The 26,962-nt window shown below is 36.2% G+C and overlaps 2 protein-coding genes and 1 pseudogene across 12 annotated transcripts in view; 2 read left to right on the forward strand and 1 right to left on the reverse strand.

Moving 5' to 3' along the window:
* Positions 1-26,962, reverse strand: part of CCSER2 (coiled-coil serine rich protein 2) — a 188,440-nt gene that overhangs the window by 42,558 nt on the left and 118,920 nt on the right. For all 10 annotated transcript variants that reach the window (XM_050803815.1, XM_050803821.1, XM_050803820.1 and 7 more), the window contains 2 exons: positions 7,454-7,537; positions 339-425 (listed from right to left, as the gene is read on the reverse strand). In XM_050803815.1, the coding sequence (XP_050659772.1) occupies positions 339-425; positions 7,454-7,537 (171 nt within the window). The remainder of the gene's footprint in view (positions 1-338; positions 426-7,453; positions 7,538-26,962) is intronic.
* On the forward strand, positions 572-1,232 carry LOC126962631 (60S ribosomal protein L29-like; annotated as a pseudogene). The gene has a single exon (XR_007728741.1). The product of XR_007728741.1 is annotated as a 60S ribosomal protein L29-like (transcript).
* On the forward strand, positions 10,782-13,760 carry LOC126962964 (calcyclin-binding protein-like). The gene is made up of 2 exons (XM_050804725.1): positions 10,782-11,323; positions 13,694-13,760. The coding sequence occupies exons 1-2, from the start codon at positions 10,782-10,784 to the stop codon at positions 13,758-13,760; spliced, it is 609 nt and encodes a 202-aa protein (XP_050660682.1).

A 26,962-nucleotide genomic window follows, 5' to 3' on the forward strand; every position in this document is an offset into this window, starting at 1 on the left:
TATCCTGTTCTCAACTCACTAGTACTTGTTTCTTTAAATATATCTGAAGAAAAGCTATTTACCCTTCTATCAACAAAATGAATGCAAATTGGTGAATTTTAAATACCCAAAACTAAGGTCACTGAATCAATGAAGAATTTTCCAAACCAAATACTTAATATTTAGATTAAAAGTTAAAACACACACATTAATTACAGTGAATATAATCTAAAAATAATATAAAAGTGCAACTTTGAGAGCCAAAAATAAAGCTAAACTCTAATTCTGGCTCAGAGTTTTATGAAAAACACATTTCACCCAGTTTGAAAAGTCTCTACACATTACACGACAATACTTACAAGCTGAAGTTCTAATAGTTGGATCTTTTCATCTTTTTTCTTTATTTCCTCTTTAAGTTGTTTTATTTCATTTAATAAATCTTCAGTCTGAAATATTAAAACATTTTTAGATGAGGTATTTAAAATACCATAATGAGAAGCATGAAATCAATGATGAAGACACAGTAATGAATGAACCATCTGGTCATTTAGGGGGGAAATCCTCTTTTTTAAAAAAACACAAGATTTCATCCAATAATGAAGTCTGGCTTCCGGTTCTAGGCGCTTCGGGAGCCGCGGCTAAAGGTGCAGACATGGCCAAGTCCAAGAACCACACCACACACAACCAGTCCCGAAAATGGCACAGAAATGGTATCAAGAAACCCCGATCACAAAGATATGAATCTCTCGGGGGGTGGACTCCAAGTTCCTGAGGAACATGCGCTTTGCCAAGAAGCACAACAAGAAGGGCCTAAAGAAGATGCAGGCCAACAATGCCAAGGCCATGAGTGCACGTGCCGAGGCTGTCAAGGCCCTCGTAAAGCCCAAGGAGGTTAAGCCCAAGATCCCAAAGGGTGTCAGCCGCAAGCTTGATCGACTTGCCTACATTGCCCACCCCAAGCTTGGGAAGCGTGCTCGTGCTCGCATTGCCAAGGGGCTCCGGCTGTGCCGGCCAAAGGCCAAGGCCAAGGCCAAGGATCAAACCAAGGCCCAGGCTGCAGCTCCAGCTTCAATTCCAGCTCAGGCTCCCAAAGGTGCCCAGGCCACTACAAAGGCTACAGAGTAGGTATCTCTGTCTGCCAACGTGAGGACAGAAGGACTGGTGCGACCCCCCACCCCCACCTCTGGGCTGCCATCTGCATGGGGCTGGGGTCCTCCTGTGCTTTTTGTACAAATAAACCTGAGGCAGGATTTGTTAGCCTCTATGATCCTGGGGAAAAAAAAAAAAATAATGAAGTCTGACATGTTGATAATGAGCAACAGTAGCAGCAACAGTTAGCATTTATTGAGCACTTATTAGATGTTAAAAACTAAGCACTTTCAGGTATTTAAGCATTTGATTCTACCCACACTCCTGAGGTAGGTGCTGTAATCCCTTTTTTACATATAAGAAAACTGGGACATAGGTCACAGAGTTAAAAAAAAAAAATCGCATACAAAAAAGCAACTTTAGCTAGACTTCAAGAGATACATAAAACTAGCCTGTGAAAGAAAACAAAGGGCATGAGAAGCAGAGGCAACAGAATAATTAAAGGCACAGAGGCATTTCATGGCTGGTTTAGAAATCAGCAAAAAAGATAAATGTGCCTGAAGGATAACAAGGAAGATTCTTTGTCCATGAGCTACTTTTTGAGGAGTACCTCCTGAATCAAAGAGAGAACACCTTGTCAATTGGATCTATAAGAAATGCCTAATACTATTAAATGGAAACCTACTGTCAAGTTAAGCAGGAATTCAGTTACATTTCCAAAGTGTTAATCATTACTCTATAGTTAGTCCATGTTGTTTGTGTATCATTATTCAGTTATCCAAAAGAGAAAGTAATATAAGCAAGGAAATTCAAATATAGATGTGAATAATATCTTTCCAGAGAGAAAAACAAGTAAGCAAATAATTAGACTGTGTTACAACAAGCAAAGAATGTCATCCCCTTTAGATACATTGGGAACAAAAACATATATTCTCTTTAACAAAGAGATCAGAAATAGACATTTTACAAAGGTTTGATCATATCACATAAGCATCCCAAACAATGTGGAAGATTTTTAAAATGCTATTATGTATACTATAATTGAAAAAGACTTTATTACATACAAAAAATAATCTTCACTTGAATTTTAAGTTTAGGAATTATAAAAATTCATAAAGATAAAAAAGATGTATTGCAGATCATGAAAGACACATTTTTAAGAATACATTTAGAAGGACACATTTCTAAGTTATGTAGCAAATACAGCTATTCAAAAGAAATTATTTATATTTAATTATATAACATTTTAAAGCATCTTAACAATTAACATTAGTTAAAAGCTATTGAAAAATCCACGCAAATATGACAGAGGATTTATATCTCAAGTATATTAAGAGCCTGTCCAAACATTTAAGATCATTTTTAGGTCTCAACAGACACATAGCCAGTTCTCACAAATACACATATAAATGGTAAAATGTTGTATTTAACTTGTTGAATAAAGTATTGTTTTATAAATATTAAGTTAGTGGTGAAATACCCAATGTAATTAACCAGACTACAGAAAAAATGGCACATCATTAGACACAGCAGTTAACCTTTTTGGACAAAGCTGTATTTTTAAGAGCCATCAAAATACCTGCGCTCTGATTCAGTTATCCCATTCCTAGGAATCTATGTGAAAGAATTGATCCTAAGTAAGAGAAAACCTGTAACAAGGTGTTATCTGAAAGTTAACAAGTTTACAATTGTCCTATAGGAGGATAACTGGAATAAAATGTAGCAACTTGATGGAACACTATACAGCCATCATTCATGCAGTCACCAGTAGGTTCTGACAGTGTTACACAAGAAATGGACCCAAAAATGAAACCAACAAACAATGTGCTAAGAACATTAATAGCCAGCATGTATATAGCACTTGCTATATGGCAGGCACTGCTCTAAGGATTTTTTTTCCCACCAAAACCATTTCGTTGTTTTAATTTTATTTTTAATTGACATAACACTGTACATATTCATGGTTTACAAAGTAATGTTTTGATACATATAATGTATAGTGATTAGATCGGGCCAATTAGCATTTCCACCATCTCAAACATTGATCATCTCTTTGCATTGGGAACACTGACTGATTTTATACATAAAGATAGGCAAAGAAGTGACATCACACATTAGGAATGAGGGACTACAGTGGAGTTCCAAAGGATAAGCACAAGATTCAGAAGACAGAGGAGTGTGGTAGGCTTGAAATTTTAGTTAAAGGATTCTAAGTGTCACACAATAATACAAAGGTGAGGGCAAGCATAGCACATCTGGAGAATCATAAGCAGTGTCGCTGTTGCACTTAGGCTCTGATGAATGGTGAGGAGCAACTGGCTAGTAAACTAGGCAAGGGCCAGATCACAGACAGCCATGACTATCACGCATGGCCTTAGCTAGGTAGTGACAGATTTGCATTTGAGATGGCTTTGACAGATGTTTAGAGGACAAATTTTAACAACAGCAACAAAACTGAGCTAGGCACTTATGAAAATATTATAATAATCCAAATAAGAGTAGAAGCCTGACCCAACAGAGTGATCATACAGATGAAAAAGGAGAGAAGAAATCAAAATTTTGAGATTTTGGCAATTCACTGCATGTGACAAAAGAACAGAGGAGCATTCAAGGGTGACACTGTATTTCTAGCTTGAGTGACATGGTGAATAGCTGTGCCAACAAAGGAAATGGCGAATACGGAAGAATAACAAGTATGTCCAAAGAGGAATATGTGTGAGCTTTAAATATATTGTTAGATGGGTGGGTGGGGGGTAGGAGGGAGGTGGGGGCATGGCGGAGTCAGAAGAGATCTTAAGGTTTCTTCAGTTCAGTACGTCAAAGCACTGTATGTTGGGGTACTGGCTTCTGAGCTCAACAGTCATCAATTTTTTCATTAAATAAATAAAATGTTTAAGACATCTCACATACAAATACACATACACACATATATGGGGGGGGTGAGAGAGAGAGAGAGAGAGAGACTGTGTTAGAGGTACTTATGGGTGGGACACACAATAGAAGTGTGTCCAGTGGGCAACTGGATTACCAAGCATGAAAGAGAGGCGTTTTACATGTTATCCATATGTGTCATATTTGAAATTATGAGAGTAAGAAGTTCAAAGAGGACTGGACTAAAGATATAAATTTAACATTTAAAGAAGAGGAGAAAACTACAGGAAAAAATGTTGAAAGGTATGAGGGATTCCAGAGAGAAGTGACACAAAAGCCAAAGGAGAAAGTTTTTAAAACAAAGGTCATGTCAAACGTCTACAGCATTGAAATGGTAGATATTTTCATTGTTCCAAGTTTTCACACTAACTGGAAAGGAGTTTAAAGGGAGTCAAGGAAAAGTGTATTTGATTTACTGAAATTAAGTGAAATATACACATTTACAAATGAATAATGACAAGAAAGTAAAGGAATCACGCTCAAGACAGATGAGAGAGGAGGAAGAGATGCAGTTAGGTCATTAAGCAGCAGCAGAAGACAAGAGTTAAGAACACAGAAGAAGAGCTGATATTACATAGCACAGTGGGCATTTTTATCCTGTAACTGGAACAAAGGAGTAAGAATGAGACAAATATAGGTAAGTTAGAAGGCAAGATGGAGGCCGGGCACAGTGGCTCACGCCTGTAATCCCAGCACTTTGGAGGCCAAGGCAGGCAGATCACCAGGTCAGGAGATTGAGACCATCCTGACTAACACGGTGAAACCCTGTCTCTACTAAAAATACAAAAAAAAAAAAAAAAAAAAAAAAATTAAAAAAAAAAAATTAGCCAAGCATGGCGGCGTGCACCTGTAGTCCCAGCCACTCGGGAGGCTGAGGCAGGAGAATGGCATGAACCCGGGAGGTGGAGCTTGCAGTGAACCCAGATCACGCCGCTGCACTCCAGCCTGGGCGACAGAGCGAGACTCCGTCTCAAAAAAAAAAAAAAAAAAAAAAAAAAAAAAAAGGGAAGCAGGCAGGAAACATAAGATATTTACTGGATGAACAAACATAAGGCTACCTGCAGAGGTTGAGATAGCTGAGCATGGAGCTTCATAGGGCTATTTGAAAGAGCTCATTAAGGGAATGGGAGAGGGATCTGTCCTGAGATATATAAAAGGACAGATTAGAGGCATGGTAAGTCCAATGGAGACTTTAGATCCAAAAATTTTAATGGCACAAGATGCAGTATTTGTGTCATTTGAAACTGCACTGCTAAATCATTTTGGATGAAAGGTGACATAGTTGGGGATTTGCTGATGAGAATGCAAAAGAGACCAGAATACTGAAGAAAAGAGACAGTATAACCTGTTGCATCTCAGCTTAAATAAGACTAGGAATAATCTGCCTGGAAGGAAATGGAGCAGGGACAAGAAATAAATACTGTGTAACAAAATGTCTATCATATAACATTAAATATTTAGATGAACTAGACAGGAACACTGAAAAAAAGTAAAGATACCAATTGTGTAAAAATGTTGGAATTAAATTTTTTTCTTTAAAACATAATTTCTTGTTTGGGTGTGGTGGCTCATGCCTGTAATCCCAACACTTTGGGAGGCCGAGGTGGGTGGATTACCTGAGGTCAGGAGTTTGAGACCAGCCTGGACAACATGGTGAAACCCCATCTCTACTAAAAATACAAAAAATTAGCTGAGCATGGTGGCAGATGCCTGGAATCCCAGCTACTTGGGAAACTGAGGCAGCAGAATCACTTGAACCCGGGAGGCCGAGGTTGCAGTGAGCCAAGATCACGTCACTAGGCCGGGCGCGGTGGCTCAAGCCTGTAATCCCAGCACTTTGGGAGGCTGAAACGGGCGGATCACGAGGTCAGGAAATCGAGATCATCCTGGCTAACATGGTGAAACCCCGTCTCTACTAAAAAATACAAAAAATTAGCTGGGCGAGGTGGCAGGCGCCTGTAGTCCCAGCTACTCGGGAGGCTGAGGCAGGAGAATGGCGTGAACCCGGGAGGCGGAGCTTGCAGTGAGCTGAGATCCCACCACTGCACTCCAGCCTGGGCGGCAGAGCGAGACTTCGTCTCAAAAAAAAAAAAAAAAAGATCACGTCACTGCATTCCAGCCTGGGTGGCAGAGCAAGACTTCATCTAAAAAAATAATAATAAAATAAAATAAAAAATAAAATCTTTATATGTAAAAAACTTTTTCACACACACACACAAAATTCAGGAAAGAGGTCAACTTTGCTTTTAAAATGTCAGTGACAAATTCACAATTTTTTTTTCTAAACTGGGAGGTCATCAGAGATTACCTAAGTCAATGGTTCTCAACTGAGTGTTGAGAAAGAGATGGCCTGCTGTGAACCTGCGGACTTAATGTATTATACTGACAGCAGGATGAAAGCTCGGGGTTGGGAGGTAATTCGGGCAAGGACAGGTAGTCAACAAGTTGAAAAGCCAAGATGAGAGAACAAGATTGACTACTGTACTATACTCTTATGATTTTGATTGCTTTACATATAATCTTCTTCCCAATAAATCACTCTGCAACCTATGAGAAAATAATGCTTTTCTGTCCCACTAATTCCAGGCCTGGCCCCTTGAATTGTTTTGAAAGTGATATGTGCCACATCCAAGCAGAATTCACATGTGATCCTATCAAAGTTCTCTTCTCATGAGCATAATAACATCTCCCACAATAGGGACTGATCCTTCAGTATGGATCCCAGAATAAAGAAGGCACATGAAGCAGAGTCCCAGCTGATCTACAGCCAATATGTAAGTGAAATGTAAATTTCATTATTATAAGCCACCATTACTTTCAGGTTGTTACTGCAGATGACTAGCAAACACTAATAAGTGTACTCTGAAAATGGGATGTAAAAGCTAACTATAACTTGACTTGAAAACATTAAGTTAACCAAGAATCTCTGTGTGTGCTTAAGAAATAAATATGTACTTAAATAGTTGCAAATAGTTGCAAAATAAAAGAGCTTTCTTCAACTAAACATAGACATAAAGATAGTAAGACTTATAAAAAAACACTTTCACAAAAATACATCTGTATTCTGTATTTTTAAACATGAAAAAAGATAAATTAATCTCATTTTTGGTATATTTCTTCAATTTTAGGATTTATATATGAGAAGTACCTATAACCATTTTAACTTTTATTCATACTCATATTTTAAAAACTCAATTATTTATCATTATGAGCAATATATTTTCTTTTAAAATCCTGCAACAGTAGTAATAAAGGGACAAATCATTATCCGACTGATTAATTCAAATTAAAGCACCACAGAGATATCATTTCAACTAAACAATGCAGCAAAAGTTAAGAACAAACCTGATGCTGTAGGTATTAATACATTTATTATTGTTTTCATTGTCACGGTATCATTATTTTAGTATTTAAAAAGAATTTTGAAAAATCCAGCATGACTACATAGTCATACCTTATATACTTTATCACCATCTTCTGGTTCCGGACTGGACGGCAATGATAGTTGAATATCATGCAATGAACCACTTCCATCATGCTGTCAGAAAGAAGGGAAGAAAAACACTCGATTAATACAGTAATTGTGGACATTCAGTTCAACCTGAATTTGCCCAGACCAAATGCTAGCATGGTGAAGAACAAATGGGAGATAAAATTTTAGAAATCTTCTTTTCCCCTATATATCCTGGTAGAAGGAAATGTGGAAGAAGAAAAAAGGGAGCTACGGCAAGAATAATCTGTGGAAGTAAATAACAGATACTATATAAGCAGTTGAAATAGAGAACCATTAAACACATGAGAAATTTCCTAAAGAATTTTAAGACTGTTTCACCTAAGAAAAATGTAAAACAAAAGTCAACTGAATCTGTTTTGGTTTAGACATGTTTTGAGTACTAGGAGCCATAAACAATAATATTAAACAACTCAATAAGGCTTAGCAGCAAAAATAACTGAATTAAAAATACTAGCTACATGAGGATATATATCTCATAACTCCATGTATATGAAGTCTGAGAAAAGGCAAAACTATGGTGTTAGAAATCAGAAGAATGATGGTAGACTAAAGGGAAGGGGGTTACTGACTAAGAAGGAATATTAGGGAACCTAGTAGGAAGCTGGAAATGTTCTATGTCCTGAGTGTATGGTAGTTAAACATACATATGAAAAGCTTGTGCTGTACACTTAAGATTGGTACACCTTAACCACTTTACTGGATGTATATCATGCCTCAAAAAAAGGTTGAAATAAAGATTTTTGTTCTAAAACATTATAAAGAAAATAAGATGACAATATTAAGTTCCACCGTTTGCTGAAGTGGTTTAGTAATAAGAAACCACATGCTCAATGGTTCAGAAAGACAGCCTCAAGAAAAATGAACCAGTGAAGAATACAACTGGATGATGTGCTACCTTGATCAGGGCTGAGCCCCTGACCAAGGCAGTACAACTGAGGTTCAACACCTTATTTGTTCATATGACTCCTGGCTGCCTCAGTAAACCCAGTGACTGAATAGCAACCTTCAAGGAACATAACATCGCAATCTTCCTCAGATATATCTTTTCTGGTTCTTCCATGCCATGAATAATGTCTACAACAGGGGAGGTGAGCATGTAGGTTATTTTCTTCTTAACTTATTGTACTGTATACGCACTGACACAGAATCTCTAGGGAGGGGCCCAGAATTTCTAAATGTGTATTTAGGGAAGTTCAAAAGGTAATGCTGATTGACAGTCAAGAGTAAGTGTTTGTCAAATTTCCAGGACAGATAAATTACTTTTCTATGGTGGTGTCAAATGGACATTAAGACTTTGATCTAAGAACATAGGCAACATTCTAATGAATAGCAATATTCTCAGAACACGTTTTTTAAAATTAAGAAATAAAGAAAGTAAAGTTAGTTTTACAGGACTCATCTCAGTAAAAAGTTCATCTTTGTTATTACTGCCTAGACATATAAAAGCATGGCCAGTCCTACCTACAAGTGTATTTGAGAAGACAGAGAAACTATAAAATTTGAATTATTTCCAAATATCTAAATGTCTTCTTCCCAACTGCAATGCAGGAACCCCAAGGAATGTGAGACAACATAAGCACATACTGCTTTGCATTAGATGCAGGTGCACTTGTGGGAAGTGTACAGCAGAATAGAAAAAAATAAAACAACAGCATTTAGGATAGAGGAAAAAAGAGAAGTCATACAAAACAGAAAATACCAGGGAGGTCACAAAATACCAAGAACTGAGTAAAGTAACTCCATAAAGCTGTTTGTAAATTAATCAGTCCATCCCTGAGCAGCACTTGCTTGGATCTGATCCTAAACAGTACACAGCAAAGACTTTGAAAAACAACCTAAGATCACTTCCCAGATCCCAGACTAGCCTCTGGTAGATTTATACTCAGAACAGATCTGGAAAGCATGGCAAAAGCTTTGAAAACAGAGCTGGCATTAAAACCACAATCAAGACAGCTAGCTGTACCTTGTAGCCTAAACTCAACCACATTGTTTGCCTGTTTAAAAACAAAATAAAGATTTAAAGAAGATCAGGAATCTCATTATACAATGTTCAAATATCTAATATATAACCCAAAATGACTCAACATCTAAACAAAGGAGAAAATGTCAACTCACAAAGGAAAAGACAATCAAAAAACGCCAACACCAAAAGACACAGAAGTTAGAATTGGAAGATATTTTAACAGTGCTGTTACTAAAATTCTCCAAAAGAGTGAACTCTTGAAGGGACCACAAAGAGGAAATCTCAGGAAAAAAAACAAAAAAACAACAGAATATAAAAAGTACAAACAAATGGAAATTTTGGACCTGAAAAGAGTCAAAAACCAAAATTTTAAAGTGCACTATTGATGGGCTAAATACTACCATTTCAAAGAGTGATCAACAAAAATTATCCAATCTGAATGATGAAGAGAAACAAGATTGGTCAAAAAAAATTCACAGAGCCTGCTAAGGAACATATGGGAACAATAACAAAAGAGGTAACGTTTCTGTCACTGAAGTCACGGAAGCATAGGGGTGGGCAGAAAAAAATATTTCAAGAAATAATGGATAAACACACCTCAAATTTGGTGAAAGACACAAACCTACAGATTTGAGAAGCCAAATTTAAAAGAACAAAAAATACACCAAACACATGCTCTCTGAATATAAGAGAATTTAAGTATAAACTAATAACAGAAAGATAATCTCCATACACTTGAAAAGTAGACAACCTTCTAAATCATCCTTGGGTCAAAGAAGAAGTCTCAAGAAAAACAAGAAAATATTGTGAATTGAAGGAAAATAACAGACACAACATAGAGAAATGAAAACACATGCTCACATGAAAATCTGTAAGCAAATGTTTACAGCAGCTTTATTGGTAACTGTAAAAAAATTAGAAAGCAACATAAATACCCTTCAGCTGGCAAATGAATAAGCAAACTGGTAGCATTAAAATAGAACACTAACTGCAATATACAGAAACAAATTACTAATACATGGTACAGCATAAATGAATTTTTCAAGTTGCATTATGTTAAGTAAAAAAAGCCAGACTCAAAGGCTATATATTATACTCAAAAGGCTATATCATATCCATTTATATGACAACCTTTTCATATCAGTGGTTGCCAGGAGCTAGCAGTGGGTGTAGAAATTGACTTTAAAAGAAAATAAGGAATTCTGGGAGGTGACTGTAATAGCTGCACAACTGTCTGTTAAAGCTCATAAAACTGTACACCGAATTCATGCAGGTAGCGGTCTGTGCTTGATTTGAGGGCTCAGCATGGCATTTCCTGTTCTCTCCCCGTGTGGCTGCAGCTCGGGCCTTTGGTTTGACCCAGCCCGACTTAGGCTTTGGAAGAGCTACAGAAAATCTCTAGAAGAAGCAAAGGTGTTGCTGGAGAAGGATACTAGGAAAAGAGTACACGATGCCCTTACAGGTGAAAAATCCAAAATTGAGACAGAAATCCAGAACAAGATGCAACAGAAGAAAGCAGAACTTCTTGATAATGAAAAGCCAGCTGCTGTAGTTGATCCTGTTACAACGGGACATACAGTGAAAACCAGTAATTATGGATGGGATCAGTCAGATAAGTCTGTGAAAATCCACATTACCTTAACTGGAGTTCATCAAGTTCCCACTGAGAATGTGCAGGTGCATTTCACAGCGAGGTCATTTGATCTTTTGGTAAAGAATCTAAGTGGGAAGAGTTACTCTATGATTGTGAACAATCTCCTGAAACACATTTCTGTGGAAGGTAGTTCAAAAAAAGTCAAGACTGATACAGTTCTCATTTTATGCAGAAAGGAAGTGGAAAAGGCTGGGTGTGGTGGCTCACGCCTGTAATCCCAGCACTTCGGGAGGCTGAGGCAGGCGGATCACCTGAGGTCAGGAGTTTGAGACCAGCCAGGCCAACATGGCAAAACCTCGTCTCTACTAAAAGTACAAAAATTAGCCGTATGTGATGGCAGGCACCTATAATCCCAGCTACTTGGGAGGCTGAGGCAGGAGAATCACTTGAACCCTGGAGGTGGAGGTTGCAGTGAGCCAAGATTGCGCCACTGCACCCCAACCTAGGTGACAGAGTAAGACTCTCAAAAAATAAAAATAAAAAAAGAAGAGAAAGAAAGTGGAAAACACAATGTGGGAGGGATTACCTGGCTCAGGTTGAAAAAGAGTGCTGTTCTTACACTGCTAATAAAGACACCTGGGACTGGGTAATTTATAAAGAAAAAGAGGTTTAATGGACTCACAGTTGCACGTGGCTGGGAAGCCTCATAATCATGGCGGAAGGAGAAGCACAGGCATGTCTTACATGGCGGCAGGCAAGACAGCATGTGTGGGGGAAATGCCCTTCATAAAATCATCAGATCTCATGAGACTTATTCACTATCATGAGAACAGCATGGGAAAAACCCTTTCCCCCGTGATTCAATTACCTCTCACCAGGTCCATCCCACAACACATGGGGATTATGTGAAAAAAAAAAAAAAATCAATTACAAGGAGAAACCCTCCTATGACACTGAAACAGATGCTAGTGAGGGATTGATGAATATTCTAAAGAAAATATATGGAGAAGGAGATAATGATATGAAGCAAATCATTAATAAAGTCTGGGTGTAACCAAGAGAGAAGCACATCAAAGGAGACAGAATTTTGAGACTTAGAAGTCCTTCTGGGAACTGTATTGTGGAAATACAGATGTTGCCAAAAAGGAAATATTGGTGAGCTGCATATATAAATTTGACAGCTATTTACATAGCCTTCTTCTAAGTAAAGGCAATGAATTCATCATTTCCTATGAGAGGATTTATTTAAATAAAATACTTGTATTAAACTGTCAAAAAAATCTGTACACCAAAAGGATGAATTTTACTGTATATATTACAGCTCAATAGAAATGCATTAGCTTGAATGATGTCCCCCCTAGAAATTCATGCCCATCCATAACCTGTGAATATGACCTTACTTGAAAATAGGCCTTTACAATGTAATCAGAGAAGGTCATGTGAAGATGGAAGTAGAGACTGGAGAGATGCATTTACAAACCAAGGAATGCCAAGGATTGCTGGTAACCACTAGAAGGTAGAAGAAACGCAAGTTTCTCTTACAGAGCCTTCAGACAGAGCAAATCCCTGATGACAACACCTTGATTTTGGATTTCTAGCCTCCAGAACTATGACGGAATAAACTTCTATTGATGTAAGCCTCCAAGGTGTGGTAATTTGCTTTGGCAGCTCTAAAAACCTAAGATAAGATTTGATCAAAAACAGCTAAAAGCAAACCAAAAGGAGAGAAAAACACCAGATAAATCTCAACAATCGCACCCACAAAAAGCTGAAATAGCAATATTATTATAACACGAGAAGCAGGGTAGCATTACCGAAGGAAAGTATTAAAAAAGATAAACAAAGAATTCTAATTAGTAATCAGAGGACCAATCTGCCAAGAAGATGTACCAGTCATAAACATGTATATATACCTGATACAATAGCCTGAAAATGTAACAAAAACGGACATTAAAAGGAGAAATTGAGACATGTGTAATTATAGCAGGAGATTAACACTACTCTGAGAAATTCACACATCAAAGGCAAAAATTTAGTAAGGATAAACAAGATATATATAGTACAATTAACAAGCCTGATATAATAGACATACTGCTGCCTAAGATACAGAAAGCATATATTCTATTCAAACAAACAGAGCCATCATAAAAACAGACCACACTGTTGGCTAGAGATTAACAAACTATGGCTCACACGACAAATCTGGCCAGTTGTCTCTTTTTACTACAGTTAAGAATGCTTTCACATTTCTAAATGGTTGCATTTGAGATGTTTTATCTACATAATAGCCTCAATTTTGTGTCTTGCCCAAAATGGCTAAAATATTTACTATGTGATCTTCTAAACAAAAGTTTTCCAAACCCTGTTCTAGCCCACAAAGAAAATATTAACACCTTCCAAAGAATTTATATCATAGAAATATACTGTTCTGATCAATTAAAAAATTAGAAATTAGACATAAATTAAGTGAAAGCCCCACATACCAAGTTATTATTTTTGAAAACTGAAAAAAAAAATGAAATAAAATAAATGCATAGGATAGCCCAAGACAACTAAGAGTTACTAGTGTTTAAGGTATTAACATGCTTCAAAAAATTCTGCTCCTTTTTATTAAACACTCTAGCAGTCCAGAATTTAGGAGATCAAAAAGAGAAAAAGCTATTATTTCCATTAAAGCACAAGAGCCTTAAAGATTAGGAATATAACAATAACTGAATCAAATTAGTTACCCCCCTAATAACTCTGACACTAACCAATGGTTACTACTCTCTATTAATCCATGACTAGAATGAAAGTGCCCAGGCCAAAATTAGGAAACATTTGGTGGGGGCGGTGTCGGAGGGAATCATAAAATAGAAAACATACTCTTTCTAAAAAATACTGAAGAAATAACTTCATGCATTCAATTTTCATGTTTCACATTATACATACTAAAGAGCTAACATTTATTGACTAGTGCTGAGTACTGTTCCAAGTGTTTTGCATAAACATATTTAATAAATGCATAGAAGCAAAAATCGTACAAAAAATCCATAGCAACTGAACAAAAAATAAGTAATTCATAGTTAACCGACTGTCTAGGAATTCTGGGCTGCTTTACTAGGTGAAATGTTTTAGCAGTTTCTACAGGTTCTAGTTAGAATTTCTTAACTCTAAATGCAATTAGGATGCTAATATATTATCAGCATTTTATTAAAGACGGATAAACCTTCCTCTATTGTAAAAGCATTAGAGGACTATTGTCAGCAAACCATCTTCCATTCTTCTTTTTTGACACATCACAACAGTAAATTTTTGTTCTAGTACTGTAATTCTTCCACATGTTAACTTGCTGAAAACCCTGTAACAAACTCCTTCTTACCCAGGTGATTCTTCCATGAGTTTGCAAAAACTGAGATCTTCCTATGAGTTCCAGAGCAGCTGCAATGGACATGGATACTTGAAATGACTAACAAAAATGTTTGGCAGCACTGACAAGTCCCTACTAACAAGCATCATCAGTGATGTCAACAAAGCTGCCTTGTGTTTCAGATATGCTACAACATAATCACAAGAGGCACCCATAATCACAAGAGGAAAGGGAGCAGAGGAAGAGGAGAAAGATGTTTTCTTTCTCTTCTTTTCAAAAGTTTGTTTTTCTTTTTTAAATACAAAGGTATATGGATGAACAATCACATCACATCACACAGTCCAGAATGTACACTAAAAATAACTTTTGAGTAATAATGTAAAATTCAACAGTGGGATTTAAAATCTACTAATTCAAGCTACATTTGAGAGGATTTTAAAAACAGAGACTTACAAAATACCATTTTTTAATAAGTGCTTTAGAGGTGAAGTGATCCTCACAGATGGTCAGGGCAAAGACACTTTGAAATAAAAAACATATCTATCTGGCATCCAAGTTAACTGGAATGTTGTTATACATAAATAGAACCTTTATAATATTCTAAGCAAACAGTATTTACAAATTTTTTTCTGTTTACATTTTTTATTGAACCTACATATTTACATATCTGTTACATCTGTACATATCTGAACCCAGATATCCCTTCCTGTAGGTTTGTTTTGGCACTTAAAGATATTCCTAATTTCTACTATTTTTCTACATTTTGATTTTTTAAAAATATCCAACTCCTCAAGCCATCTGTGTTCTGCTACAGTATAAGAAACTAATTTTTCCTAAACTAATAAATTTTCCTCAGTAACTTTTGCAAAAAATCTTTCTATATGCAGGTGGACGTAATGGTACATGCCTGTAGTCCCAGCTACTTGGGAGGCCAAAGCAGGTGAATCATTTGAAGCCAGAAGTTTGAGGTTGCAGTACTTCATGATCACACCTGTGAATAGTCACTGCACTCCACATTGGCAACATAGCAAGACCCTGTTCTTTAAAAACAAAAACAAAAACAAAAAAACCTTTCTATATCCAATTATTTTTTACTAAATACTTCAGCACATATTTCTATGTTTCCTATTCTCTTTCATTGCTCTAAGAGTCTATTTGTGTCAGTATTATATCCTCCTCAAAAGGGTTTTTTCCCCTTTCTCCTTTTCAATGTACACAAATCTTATCCTTTGGTGTTTCCAATATTGGAGTCATTTTGATGAATTCCAAAAACAAAGCTGTTGTGATTTTGGCTGCAATTGTATTAAATCTATAAATCGTACTGAGAATAACTGTAGATACACACCATACACTCAAATTGTGTTTTATACAATCTTTATACAACACACAATTTATTACACACTCAGATTGTATCTTACACAATCTTTTTACAACATCTAATTTGTTACCCTTTGCAACACATCATTCTTGTAATTATTTAATTTAATACATGTATATTCCCCTAGACTATAAGCTAGCTATCTTGATTACTACTTTAATACCTGTAGCATTTATAATATTTAGTCTTCCCATAGAACATAAATGGTTTCCACAAAGTTTCTCAGGTTTATAAAGCACCGTAAATGTCTCTCAGTAAATTTACTGCTAATTTAATGTTTTATTTATACAGTGATAGCTGCCTTATTTACTACTGAAGTCCCAGCTCTATGATTTATTGGCCTTGGAGTATTGTTTATCTACTAGAATAGAGTTTTATATTTTGGGGCGTGGGGTGGGGACATGATCCACAATAAAAATACATTTTATAACACAACCAAGTTCATATATACATGAATAGGTATGTATTTACATGTGTATGCATATATCCATGTGTATAATATAGGGAGATATACATATATCTCTCTCACTAAAAACAAATTTCATGAAAAAGTATTTGTCCTTATTACATATTATGTCCTCTGATAGTTTTATACTGTTTTACTTCATTACCAAAAATTCTAATCATGATGAAAATTCATTTTAAGACCCACTAACCAGTTTTAACTTATAGTTTTCAGAACAATGTACTGGGTACAGGTTAAAAACTGTGTCCTCTTTATTTTTCTCTTGGATCCTTGGTACTGACAGAATAATAATAACTAAGCAAATGCAGGTATTGAAGTAAATAAAATTAGCTTTCTGGGCAGCTACATAAAATTGTGAGCAATTAAAAACCCTTGACTTTTATGTTACAGTAGCTGCTATTATTAACTGCTAACATGCATTAACTGTATTACATGTATCAGGTTATGTTGATACATCAGCATACTATGCTTAGCATTTTAGAATACTATCAGCATAATATGCTTAGCATTTTAAGATACTATGCATGATACTGTGTTAGCATTTTAATGTGTTTTTTGCTTGTTTGTTTGTTTGTTTTGTTTTTGAGATGGAGTTTTGTTCTTGTTGCCCAGGCTGGAGTGCAATGGCGCGATTTCAGCTAACCGCAACCTCCGCTTCCTGGGTTCAAGCAATTCTCCTGTCTCAGCCTCGTGATCATTACAGGCATGCACCACCACGCTCGGCTAATTTTGTATTTTTAGTAGAGACGAGGTTTCTCCATGTTGATCAAGCTGGTCTCGAACTCCCAACCACAGGTGATCTGCCCACCTCGGCCTCCCAAAGTGCTGGGATTATACAGGCGTGAGCCACTGCGCTCGGCCCTACGTTAGCATTTTATGGGAATTACTTCATGCATTCTTCACAAAATTCCTGAAGTAAGAGCTATTACAATCTCTATTATCTCTTCTAGGAAACTGCAGGACAGAGAGTTTAAACAACTTTTCCAAGATTGTACAAGTAGGAAAATTTGCCTGAACCCAAACTCCACCTTGGAATTGTCTATTCTGATTTTTTTCTTGAGACAGACTCTTACTCTGTTGCCCAGGCTAGAGTGCAGTGGTATGATCTTGGCTCACTGCAACCTCTGCCTCCCGTGTTCAAGTGATCCTCCTGCCTCAGCCTCCTGAGTAGCTGGGACTACAGGCACATGCCACCATGCCTGGCTAACTTTTGTATTTTTAGTAGAGATGGGGTTTCGCCATTTTGGCCAGGCTGGTCTTGAACTCCTGAACCCAGGTGATCCACCTGTCTTTGCCTCCTAAAGTGCTGGGACTACAGGCATGAGCCACCGAGCCTGGCCTGATTTTTCTTAATTACACTTATTCCTATTAACTTTCATCATTGAAATGTAGAGATTCAACATGATCCCAATTATCCCACAACTAAAAACAACTTGAATGTCTATCAACAGAAAAATTGATAAAAGTAAAATTGTGGTACATATATGTAGAATGGAGTGCTGTTCAGCAATAAAAAGAAATGAACTACTGATACTAGCAAAACATAGATGAATATCAAAACCATTAAGATGAGTAAAAAATTCAGAAACAAAAAGAGTACACATCATATGGCTCCATTTTGATGAAATTCTAAGAAAGATAAAACTTTAGAACCAAAAGCAAAATAGTGGTTGCCTGGGCCGGGTTTGAGAAATAACTGACTGCAAAGGGAAATGAAGGAACTTTATCACCTACAGAAATGGTCTATATCTTGAAAGTGGTGGTAATTACACAATTGCATATCTTCATCAAAACAAACTATACACTTAAAATGGGTGCAGTTTATTTGAATGTACATTCTGTCTCAATAAAGTTGATACTTTTAAAAAAAATTATCCTCTTCACCTTCCTATCCCTTTCTTAACAAGCCATTAGGTAAGACACGGCAAAATAGGTTTCCACCCCAAAAGCCCAGCAGGAAATTTCAGAGCCTAAGCAGGTTGAAAGAGCATGTCTCCACAGGGAGGCAGCTTACCAATATATGTCATATCCCAAAAGGAGTAAAAACAGCATCCATGAGGGGTAGGGAAACAGCTTGATATTAGAGTCAAACTTAAGTGGAAAGAATAGAGTGTATGTGCATAATCAGCAGCCTGGCATGGGCTATCAAAGTCAAAGCAGAGTGAGGTGGATATCCACACACAGGATGGCCTGGCAAAGGTTGCCAGAGCTCAGGCATGATAATGAGTAAAGGGCCCAATCCCAGGTTTCAGACCCAAAATGGGTAAGGAGGGAATCCATGTGTAGACTCAACTGACGTGCAGTGTCAGAGGCCAAGCAGAGTGAGAAGGTGTCCATCTGGAGATGGAGATTGGCATGGAATATCAGAGCCTAATGGGCTGACAAGGAGTCAGAACTGGAGTAGTATGAGAAAAGGGTACACGGAAGAGTGGGAGCAGCCATGCACGGGGATTCAGAATCTCAGCAGGATAACAAAAATAGCCGGGTGTGGTGGTGCATACCTATAGTCCCAGCTACTTGGGAGGATCGGTTGAGCCCAGGAAGTCGAGGCTGCAGTAAGCCGACACTGCACCACTGCCCAGCCTGTGTGACAGAGCAACACTCTGTCGCAAAAAAACAAAACAAAACAAAACAAAGCAAAACAAAAACAAAACAAAACAAAAGAATGAACTCTTCATACTTTAAGCCCTGAATCCACTGATCATCCACAGATAAAAACAAATAAAAGTGGACCTCTATCTCATACCTTAAATGCACCAAAATCAATTCCAAGTTATTTGAGATTTAATTGTGAAGGTCAAAATTCTTAATTTTTTAGAAAAGAACAGAATATTTTTATGACTTCAGAGCAAGAAAGGATTTTCAAACAAGGATTTCTAAAAGTACAAACCACAAAGAAAAAGTCTGATAAATTCACTATATTAAAAACTAAGAACTTTTTTTCATCAAAGGATATCACAGAGTGAAAAAGCAGTCTACACAACGGAAGATAATATTTGCAACACATACAACCAACAAAGTACCTGCATCTAGAATATACAAAAATCTCTCTCTCTCATACACACAAAAGACACGATCAGGCAACAAACATTCCATAAACATACAAAAAGGTTCAACTTTATTAGTCAGGGAAATGCAAATTAAAACCACAATTAAATGTCACTATATTCTATCCACATGACAAAAATTCATAAGTTGGATAATATCAAGTTTGCATACATGTGAAACAAAGAAAAACAATATCTACTACTTGAGGGGAGTAAAAAAGATTGAACTACTTTGGAAAACAGTTTGGATTTTCTAGGGTAAAAGACTTCCATGCTTCAGGACTCAGAAATTCCAATTCTGATTAGATACTCCAGAGCAACTTTCTCATGGTTGTACCAGGAAAATGTTCATAGGAATATTATTTGTCAGAGTCAAAAAAAAAACAAAAAACAAAAAACTGGAAACAAACAAAATGGACATCAAGAGTAAAACAGACAAAGACATTACGGTTTGTTCATAGATTGGAGCACCAATAGAGAAATGAAAATTAATGAAGTAGAGCCAAACATGAATGAACCTTCAAAAAATGTTGAATGAAAGAAGTCTTAGGGGAATTATAATTCCATTTATATAAAGTTCAAAAAGAGGCAAACCTTATATTCATGGAAATACAAACACAGATGGTAAAAATGAGAGGGAAAACTCTAGGTTCTGGAAAGGAAAGGTACTGCAATCAGGAAAGAGCACACAGGAAGCTTATTAATGTCTTATTTCTTAATCTGGGTGGTCAAGAGTACTAGCTCCTTCACATTCTAAGTTAAACTGAACCCTTATGTTGCATATATTCTTATTACGAATATTTCATAAACTCCTTTTTTCTTGGAGTGATGAGAAAAATATGGGAATAGGGAAACATGCATGCTCTGGCTCTTCTTTGGTTCTTTGTTACCACGTGGCAATCATTCAATCGCCTCTTAGCTCTTGGTAAACCCCACTTAGGATGATGCCACTTCTAATATTCCATCACCTACCACTGCCACTACCCGCACTGCCCCCACACACAGTGAACCAGAGAATTATGTGAGGGAAAAATTATTGGTTTTATTCTCAACGTTGGAGGGGAGGGAATAATGAAACGAAACATTTATATATCACATGTGACAGTTCATAAAACACTATTATATACTCCTTTATTTTTATCCCCCAAACAAGCATCCTGAAGTAGACATAACATAAATCATAGGAATCAAATATTTTGCAATGTAAATAAAATGTTAGGAAGAAGTATCAGCATGCCTTTCCATTACTCCATCTTAAATTCTTCATTTCTTATTGCAAGGTCAAAACAGATACGGAATGTGATAAGAGCAAACAAAAAATAATGAAAAGAAATGAGATGGGGAAAGAGTGGGTGGGTATAACTACTTCAGAAAATCTGTAGTATCTACTAAAGCTGAATATTTACCTAACTTATAACTAACCCAGCAATCCCACTTATATATACAATAAATACAATAAAATAGAAATACAATAAAATACATTATATTGTATTTAATATTGTATATAATGTATTATAAATACAATAAAAATGCATACATATGTTCACCAAAAGACACATACGAGAATACAGCACCAACACTGTTCATAATAAACAACAAAAAACAAAACCTGTCCAAATATCTATTATAAAACAAATGAAATAAACTGCTATATTAACACCATGGAATACTCTACAGCAATGAGAATGATGCAGAAAATGGATGACTCATGAATATAATCTTAAGCGAAAGAAGCCAGATGTAAAACAAGTATATCCTATATTATTTCATTTCATTTCAAAGTTCAAATACAGACAAATTCATCTATATTTTCAGAAATCCATTGGCCACCATGAGAATGGGCAGAGGCTTCTGTTCTGGTAATGTTTCATTTCTTGCTAGATGCTGGCTACACAGGTATTTTCAGTTTCTGAAAATTTATTAAGATAAATACTTATTAATTATACCCTTTTCTATATGTATATTATACTTTGATAAGAAGTTTTTGAAACAGGGTATAGAGACTTAAAGAGACAAGATATCACAAAAATTTATCTTTTCATCATGTCCCCACATTCTTCATGTCAGGATCAAAATTCTTATTCAAAACTTCTAAATCAGGCAATAAACTATACAGAGGTATTAAGCTAAAATAATTCAAAAGCCCTGAGTTTAAAATGCATTCTACATTAATACGCAACTGGGTGACCTTGCAAAACACAGTCAAATTTCGGTCTCAGTTTTCTGACCATTAAAATGGAATTACTACTATTGTCCTTCTTATCCTATAATGATGTTGTGATGAGTAGTATGAGGTACACAAAAGAGATGTTTAAACTATAAAGTAACCTTAATTTGAGTAACAAGTAAAAAAAAAAAGTAACAAATAAAAAATAGATCAAAGGCCAAATATAATGGTTTACAATTTTTAAAATTTTGTGTGCAGTGAGAACTTTTTTCAAGTGAACTCTTAAACAGTACTATTTAATAAAACAAAGGTTCCTTTGCTTGGGTTTGGCTAAGGCGACACAGAATGATGGTAGAATTAGTGTTGTAGGTTACCTTCACACTCTCTTCTCCCTGCTGTCCCACAAGGTATCTTCTAGAACACGACTATGTGCAACAGGCCTTGGAGTCATATAGATCAGGGTAAAAAAAATCCTGGTTTTATTACTGATTAGTTTTCTGAGCCTCACCCCTTTCAATTATGAGGGTGAAGCCAATCTCACATACTTTTCAGACTAGAGATAATGTATATCAGAGAACCTAGAAGAATGTCCAAATAAATTTAATGACTTTAGCCTAAAATCTGGTTGTGTGCAACAGCCTCCTAAATATTATGACTTAAGTCACTCCCTCTGCTATTCACTTTCTACAAATCCCTTACAGTAATTTTTTAAAAAAATAACAATTTGGCCAAGTCACTTGTCTGGCTTACTACTACCAACAGAACAATGTCCCAGCTACCTTTATGGCACACAAGGTCCTTGACAACCTGCTCTAAATCTATTTCTTCTGCCTCTTCTCTAGCATCCTACATTACTATTATTATTATTATTATACTTTAACTTCTGGGATACATGTGCAGAACGTGCAGGTTTGTTACATTGGTATACACGTGCCATAGTGGTTTGCTACACCTATCGACCTGTCGTCTATGTTAGGTATTTCTCCTAACGCTATCCTCCCCTACCCACCCCACCACTGACAGGCCCTGCTGTGTGATGTTCCCCTCCCTGTGTCCATGTGTTCTCATTTTTCAACTCCCACTTATGAGTAAGAACATGCAGTGTTTGGTTTTCTGTTCCTGTATCAGCTTGCTAAGAATGATGGTTTCCAGCTTCATCCATGTCCCTGCAAAGGACATGAACTCATCCTTTTCTGTGGCTGCATAGCATTCCATGGTGTATATATGCCACATTTTCTTCATCCAGTCTATCATTGATGGGCATTTGGGTTGGTTCCAAGTCTTTGCTATTGTGAACAGTGCTGCAATAAACATGTGTGCATGTGTCTCTATAGCAAAATGATTAATAATCCTTTGGGTATATAACCAGTAATGGGATTGCTGGGTCAAATGGTATTTCTGGTTCTAGATCCTTGAGGAATCGTCACACTGTCTTCCACAATGGTTGAACTAATTTACACTCCCACAAACAGTGTAAAAGTGTTCCTATTTCTCCACATCCTCTCCAGCGTCTGTTGTTTCCTGACTTTTTAATGATCGCCATTTTAACTGCCATGAGATGGTATCTCATTGTGGTTTTAATTTGCATTTCTCTAATGACCAGTGACGATGAAGTTTTTTTCAAATGTTTTTTGGCTGCATAATTGTCTTCTTTTGAGAAGTGTCTGTTCATATCCTTTGCATACTTTTTGATTTTTTTTTATTGTAAATCTGTTTAAATTCCTTGTAGATTCTGGATATTAGACCTTTGTCAGATGGATAGATTGCAAAAATTTTCTCCCCTTCTGTAGGTTGCCTGTTCACTCTGATGGTAGTTTCTCTTGCTGTGCAGAAGCTCTTTAATTGGATCCCATTTGTCAATTTTGGCTTTTGCTGCCATCGCTTTTGGTATTTGAGTCATGAAGTCTTTGCCCACATCTATGTCCTGAATGGTATTTCCTAGGTTTTCTTCTAGAGTTTTATGGTTTTAGGTCTTATAATTAAGTCTTTAATCCATCTTGAGTTAATTTTTGTGTAAGGGTAAGGAAGGGGTCCCGTTTCAGTTTTCTGCCTATGGCTAGCCAGTTTTCCCAACTCCATTTATTAAATAGGGAATTCTTTCCTCATTTCTTGTTTTTGTTAGGTTTGTCAAAGGTCAGATGGTTGTAAATACGTGTAAATGTAAATGTGTGGCATTATTTCTGTTCTGTTCCATTTGTTTATATATCTGTTTTGGTACCAGTACCGCGCTGTTTTGGTTACTGTAGGCTTGTAGTATAGTTTGGAGTCAGGTAGCGTGAGCATCCTATATTTTTAACATATTCAGTTAATTAACTGATCACTGGTAAGACACATACCTTTTAAAAAACCCTTTTTTTCCCCCCAGAAACAATAATGTGTGGAGAATTAGAAATGAGAAAACACAGATTTTTTAAAAACACACAAAAAAGAAATTACATTCTCACCATCCAGGAATCATCACTAGTAACACCTTAGAGCATACCCCTCTGGAGAAACATACAGATGTAAATATAGATAGATAAATGATCATAACGTACATATAGCCTTATAACCTACTTTTTTCAGTCAACAATCTCCCCTTTCCATTTTAGTAAATTTCCATCTCATCTAATATACAGACCATATTCAAATTTTCCCAACTAATCCAAAAAGTCCTTTATAGCTGATCTGTCCAAATCAATATACAATTCACAATTTCACACTGTATCTACTTGTTCTTTACATTTCTTTTAATGTAGCACCATCACCTTCCCCCACCATCTTTTTAGGACAATGAGAAGCCAAAGAGATCTCACTGCTTTTCCTACTGAATGTCCAACCTTCTGAATTTATCTTCTTCTCATTCTTTTATCACCCATTTTGCCAGATAGAGAAAAGCATACATTTATGACCCCTTACGGTTAAAAATGTGGGAATGAATTTAAAGTCTGTGTAAGAAACGAACATTTTCCCAGTATTCTACTTTATTCCCAACATAAAATCAGGTTTCTTCTTTGGATAAATTACAACCACCTCAGAAGGAAAAACCCTTCACTCAGTAGATGCTGAGGGTCCACTGATATCCATAGAATGCACAAAGTAAAACCAGCCAGTTGACAAGCCTGGCCCATGTACAAAGTCCTGAATAAACAACAAAGAATCATTATAAATTTGAAGAAATATTCCAAAAGAAAGAGAAATCAAAATAAGCATAAAGAACAAAACGACCATTTAAAAAGAGAAAGAATACAGGGAATCAAAGAATTCTCAACAAAATGAAACAGAACAAACAGAAACTCTCTACTTACCATAGTTCCTGAAAAAACAGTTGAATGATATGAATAAGGAACAGCATATACGAAAGTTCTTGGAAATTGAAAATATGATTGCCAAGATAAACAGTTAAATAAAATAGAGAGCTGGAATATCAAGTCGAGAAAATACACCAGGAAACATAACCAAACCCAAAGAAAAAGAAAAATGTATAAGAAAAAATAAAAAGGTGAGGAGATTCAATTCAGAAATTCTAGTTTCTGATTACTAAAGATTCCAGAAAGATAACAGAGAAAATAAAGGAAACAGAATAATCATAAAAATAACAAGAAAATTTCACACTACATTAATCTCCAAAGAGCCTAATAACTGCCAAAACATTAAGTGGAAAACAACCAACCAACTACAACAAAACTCAAATCTAAGGACATCACTGTGAAACTGCAGAATGCTAGAAATAAAAGATTAAAAGTATCCCAGAGATAAAAACAAGCAAAACACAACATACAATGGATCAGAATGTAGTAGACCATTCAATGGCTAAATAAGATCCTAGAAAAGCAATCCCCTCAAATTTCTAAGGGAAAACTCTCTTCTATTGCAACAAAACTATTTCACACCAATGAAACTTATTAATATCAATCATATGTGAGACCAGAATAAAGAGATTTTCAGTAATGAAGTAACCAAAACAGTATGCCATTCATTAATCCTCTCTTAGGAAGTAAAGATATATTCCAGCAAAGTGAGAGAATAAACTAGGAAGAAAGAAGACATGGCTATAGAAAGAATGGATCCAGTCCCAGATTATGGAAAAAGTAAGTCCCTGCATGACAGCTCTAGAGAAGCTTTGGACAGTAACCTGTTCAGATGAGAACAGGTTGACTGAGGTGGGGAGGGGGCCAGACATACTGTTTTTTCATTAAGCCTTTGAATAGTGTATGAATTTTTTTTTGAAAAGTATATATACGTATCACATTGATTTTTTTAATTCAGTCACATTAGAAACAAATTTAAAGAGGCAATGACACGAAATTTTGAACTCAGTCATCTTTAAACTTCTATTAGCATTTGGGAAACTTTAAAGATGACCTAAAAAGATTTTACAATTTTCTTCTCATACAATTTTTCTTCTCATAATTGTCATCACATAACAAAAAATAGGGTCAATTTTATCCGTGTGTAGTACCTAAGATTTCAGAGGCCATAATGACAGAAAAGAACCATTTACAACTTTACACAAAGAACCTCAAAAAACACTTTTTTATTTTTATAGTACCAATCATTGGTTACCAATTCACCGACTACTACTTGAATTATGCTACTTCTTTCATTATTAGAGGTGGCCTGGTCTTATTAGCTGATATTTAGTCATGCTTCATGATTCAGGACAAAACACCCAAACACAAAAGATGGTACGTGGTATAGCTAGTACAATGACTGGCTCACAGTGGATATTTGACATATTTTACCTATTTCCCACCATTCCCTACCACCTCTCCCCTTAGACACTAAAACTCCTAACCAAAAAATCATCTCCCCAGACCAGCCAGCAGAAAAACACTATATACCAATGTCTATTTTCTAGTTACAGTTAAACTAGGCTGTGAGCTCAATGTCTGGATAATTCAATGATATAATTTATTTCTGCCTCAAGAGAAGTTGAACAATCCCATATCCAAAAAGGATTCTCTACTCTTTTGTTCTTTAGTACAGAAAAGTTTCTTTTCAAAACAGTAGTCAAATATCCACAAGAATGGAGAGGAGTAGTACAGAAAATCCCTGAGTAAGAGAAAACAATTTACCTGACTTTAATAGAATATTTACATTAACCATCATTTCTAACACAGGAGCCAAATTTCACTTCAACTAGCCTTTCATGTCCACATACCGCATGTTTTGTTTTGATGGCCACCAGGAATTCTAAGACAGAAAGCAAACTGAGCAGCAGAGAGAAGTCAGGCTGTTCTTTCTTAACTGTAGTTTTAAGCTAAAGTTGGCTATTGTACAAAGTACTAATACAGATTTAAAACCAAATGAAAGGTATCTATGACTTAAAATTAGTATTTTATTCCTTGATTTTCTGCTTTGCATCTGACCTTGTCTGTAAGTGCTAAATGCTTAAACAAACTAAATGCTACTGAATCAGATGCCAGGATCCTACATCGTTATCCTGTGACTTTGGACAAGTGAACTTTGGACAAGTGACCAAGTGACAGCACTGCTATGAGTC

This window comes from Macaca thibetana, chromosome 9 (genome assembly GCF_024542745.1).
Source record: "Macaca thibetana thibetana isolate TM-01 chromosome 9, ASM2454274v1, whole genome shotgun sequence".
Lineage (NCBI taxonomy): Eukaryota > Metazoa > Chordata > Mammalia > Primates > Cercopithecidae > Macaca > Macaca thibetana.

Excerpts from the sequence above, each read along its gene's own strand:
- LOC126962964 (XM_050804725.1), top strand. The coding sequence starts at position 10,782 with ATGGCATTTCCTGTTCTCTCCCCGTGTGGCTGCAGCTCGGGCCTTTGG. Across the intron at positions 11,324-13,693 it reads AAGGAAGTGGAAAAGGCTGG|CAGTCCAGAATTTAGGAGAT; the intron begins GTGTGGTGGCTC and ends TAAACACTCTAG.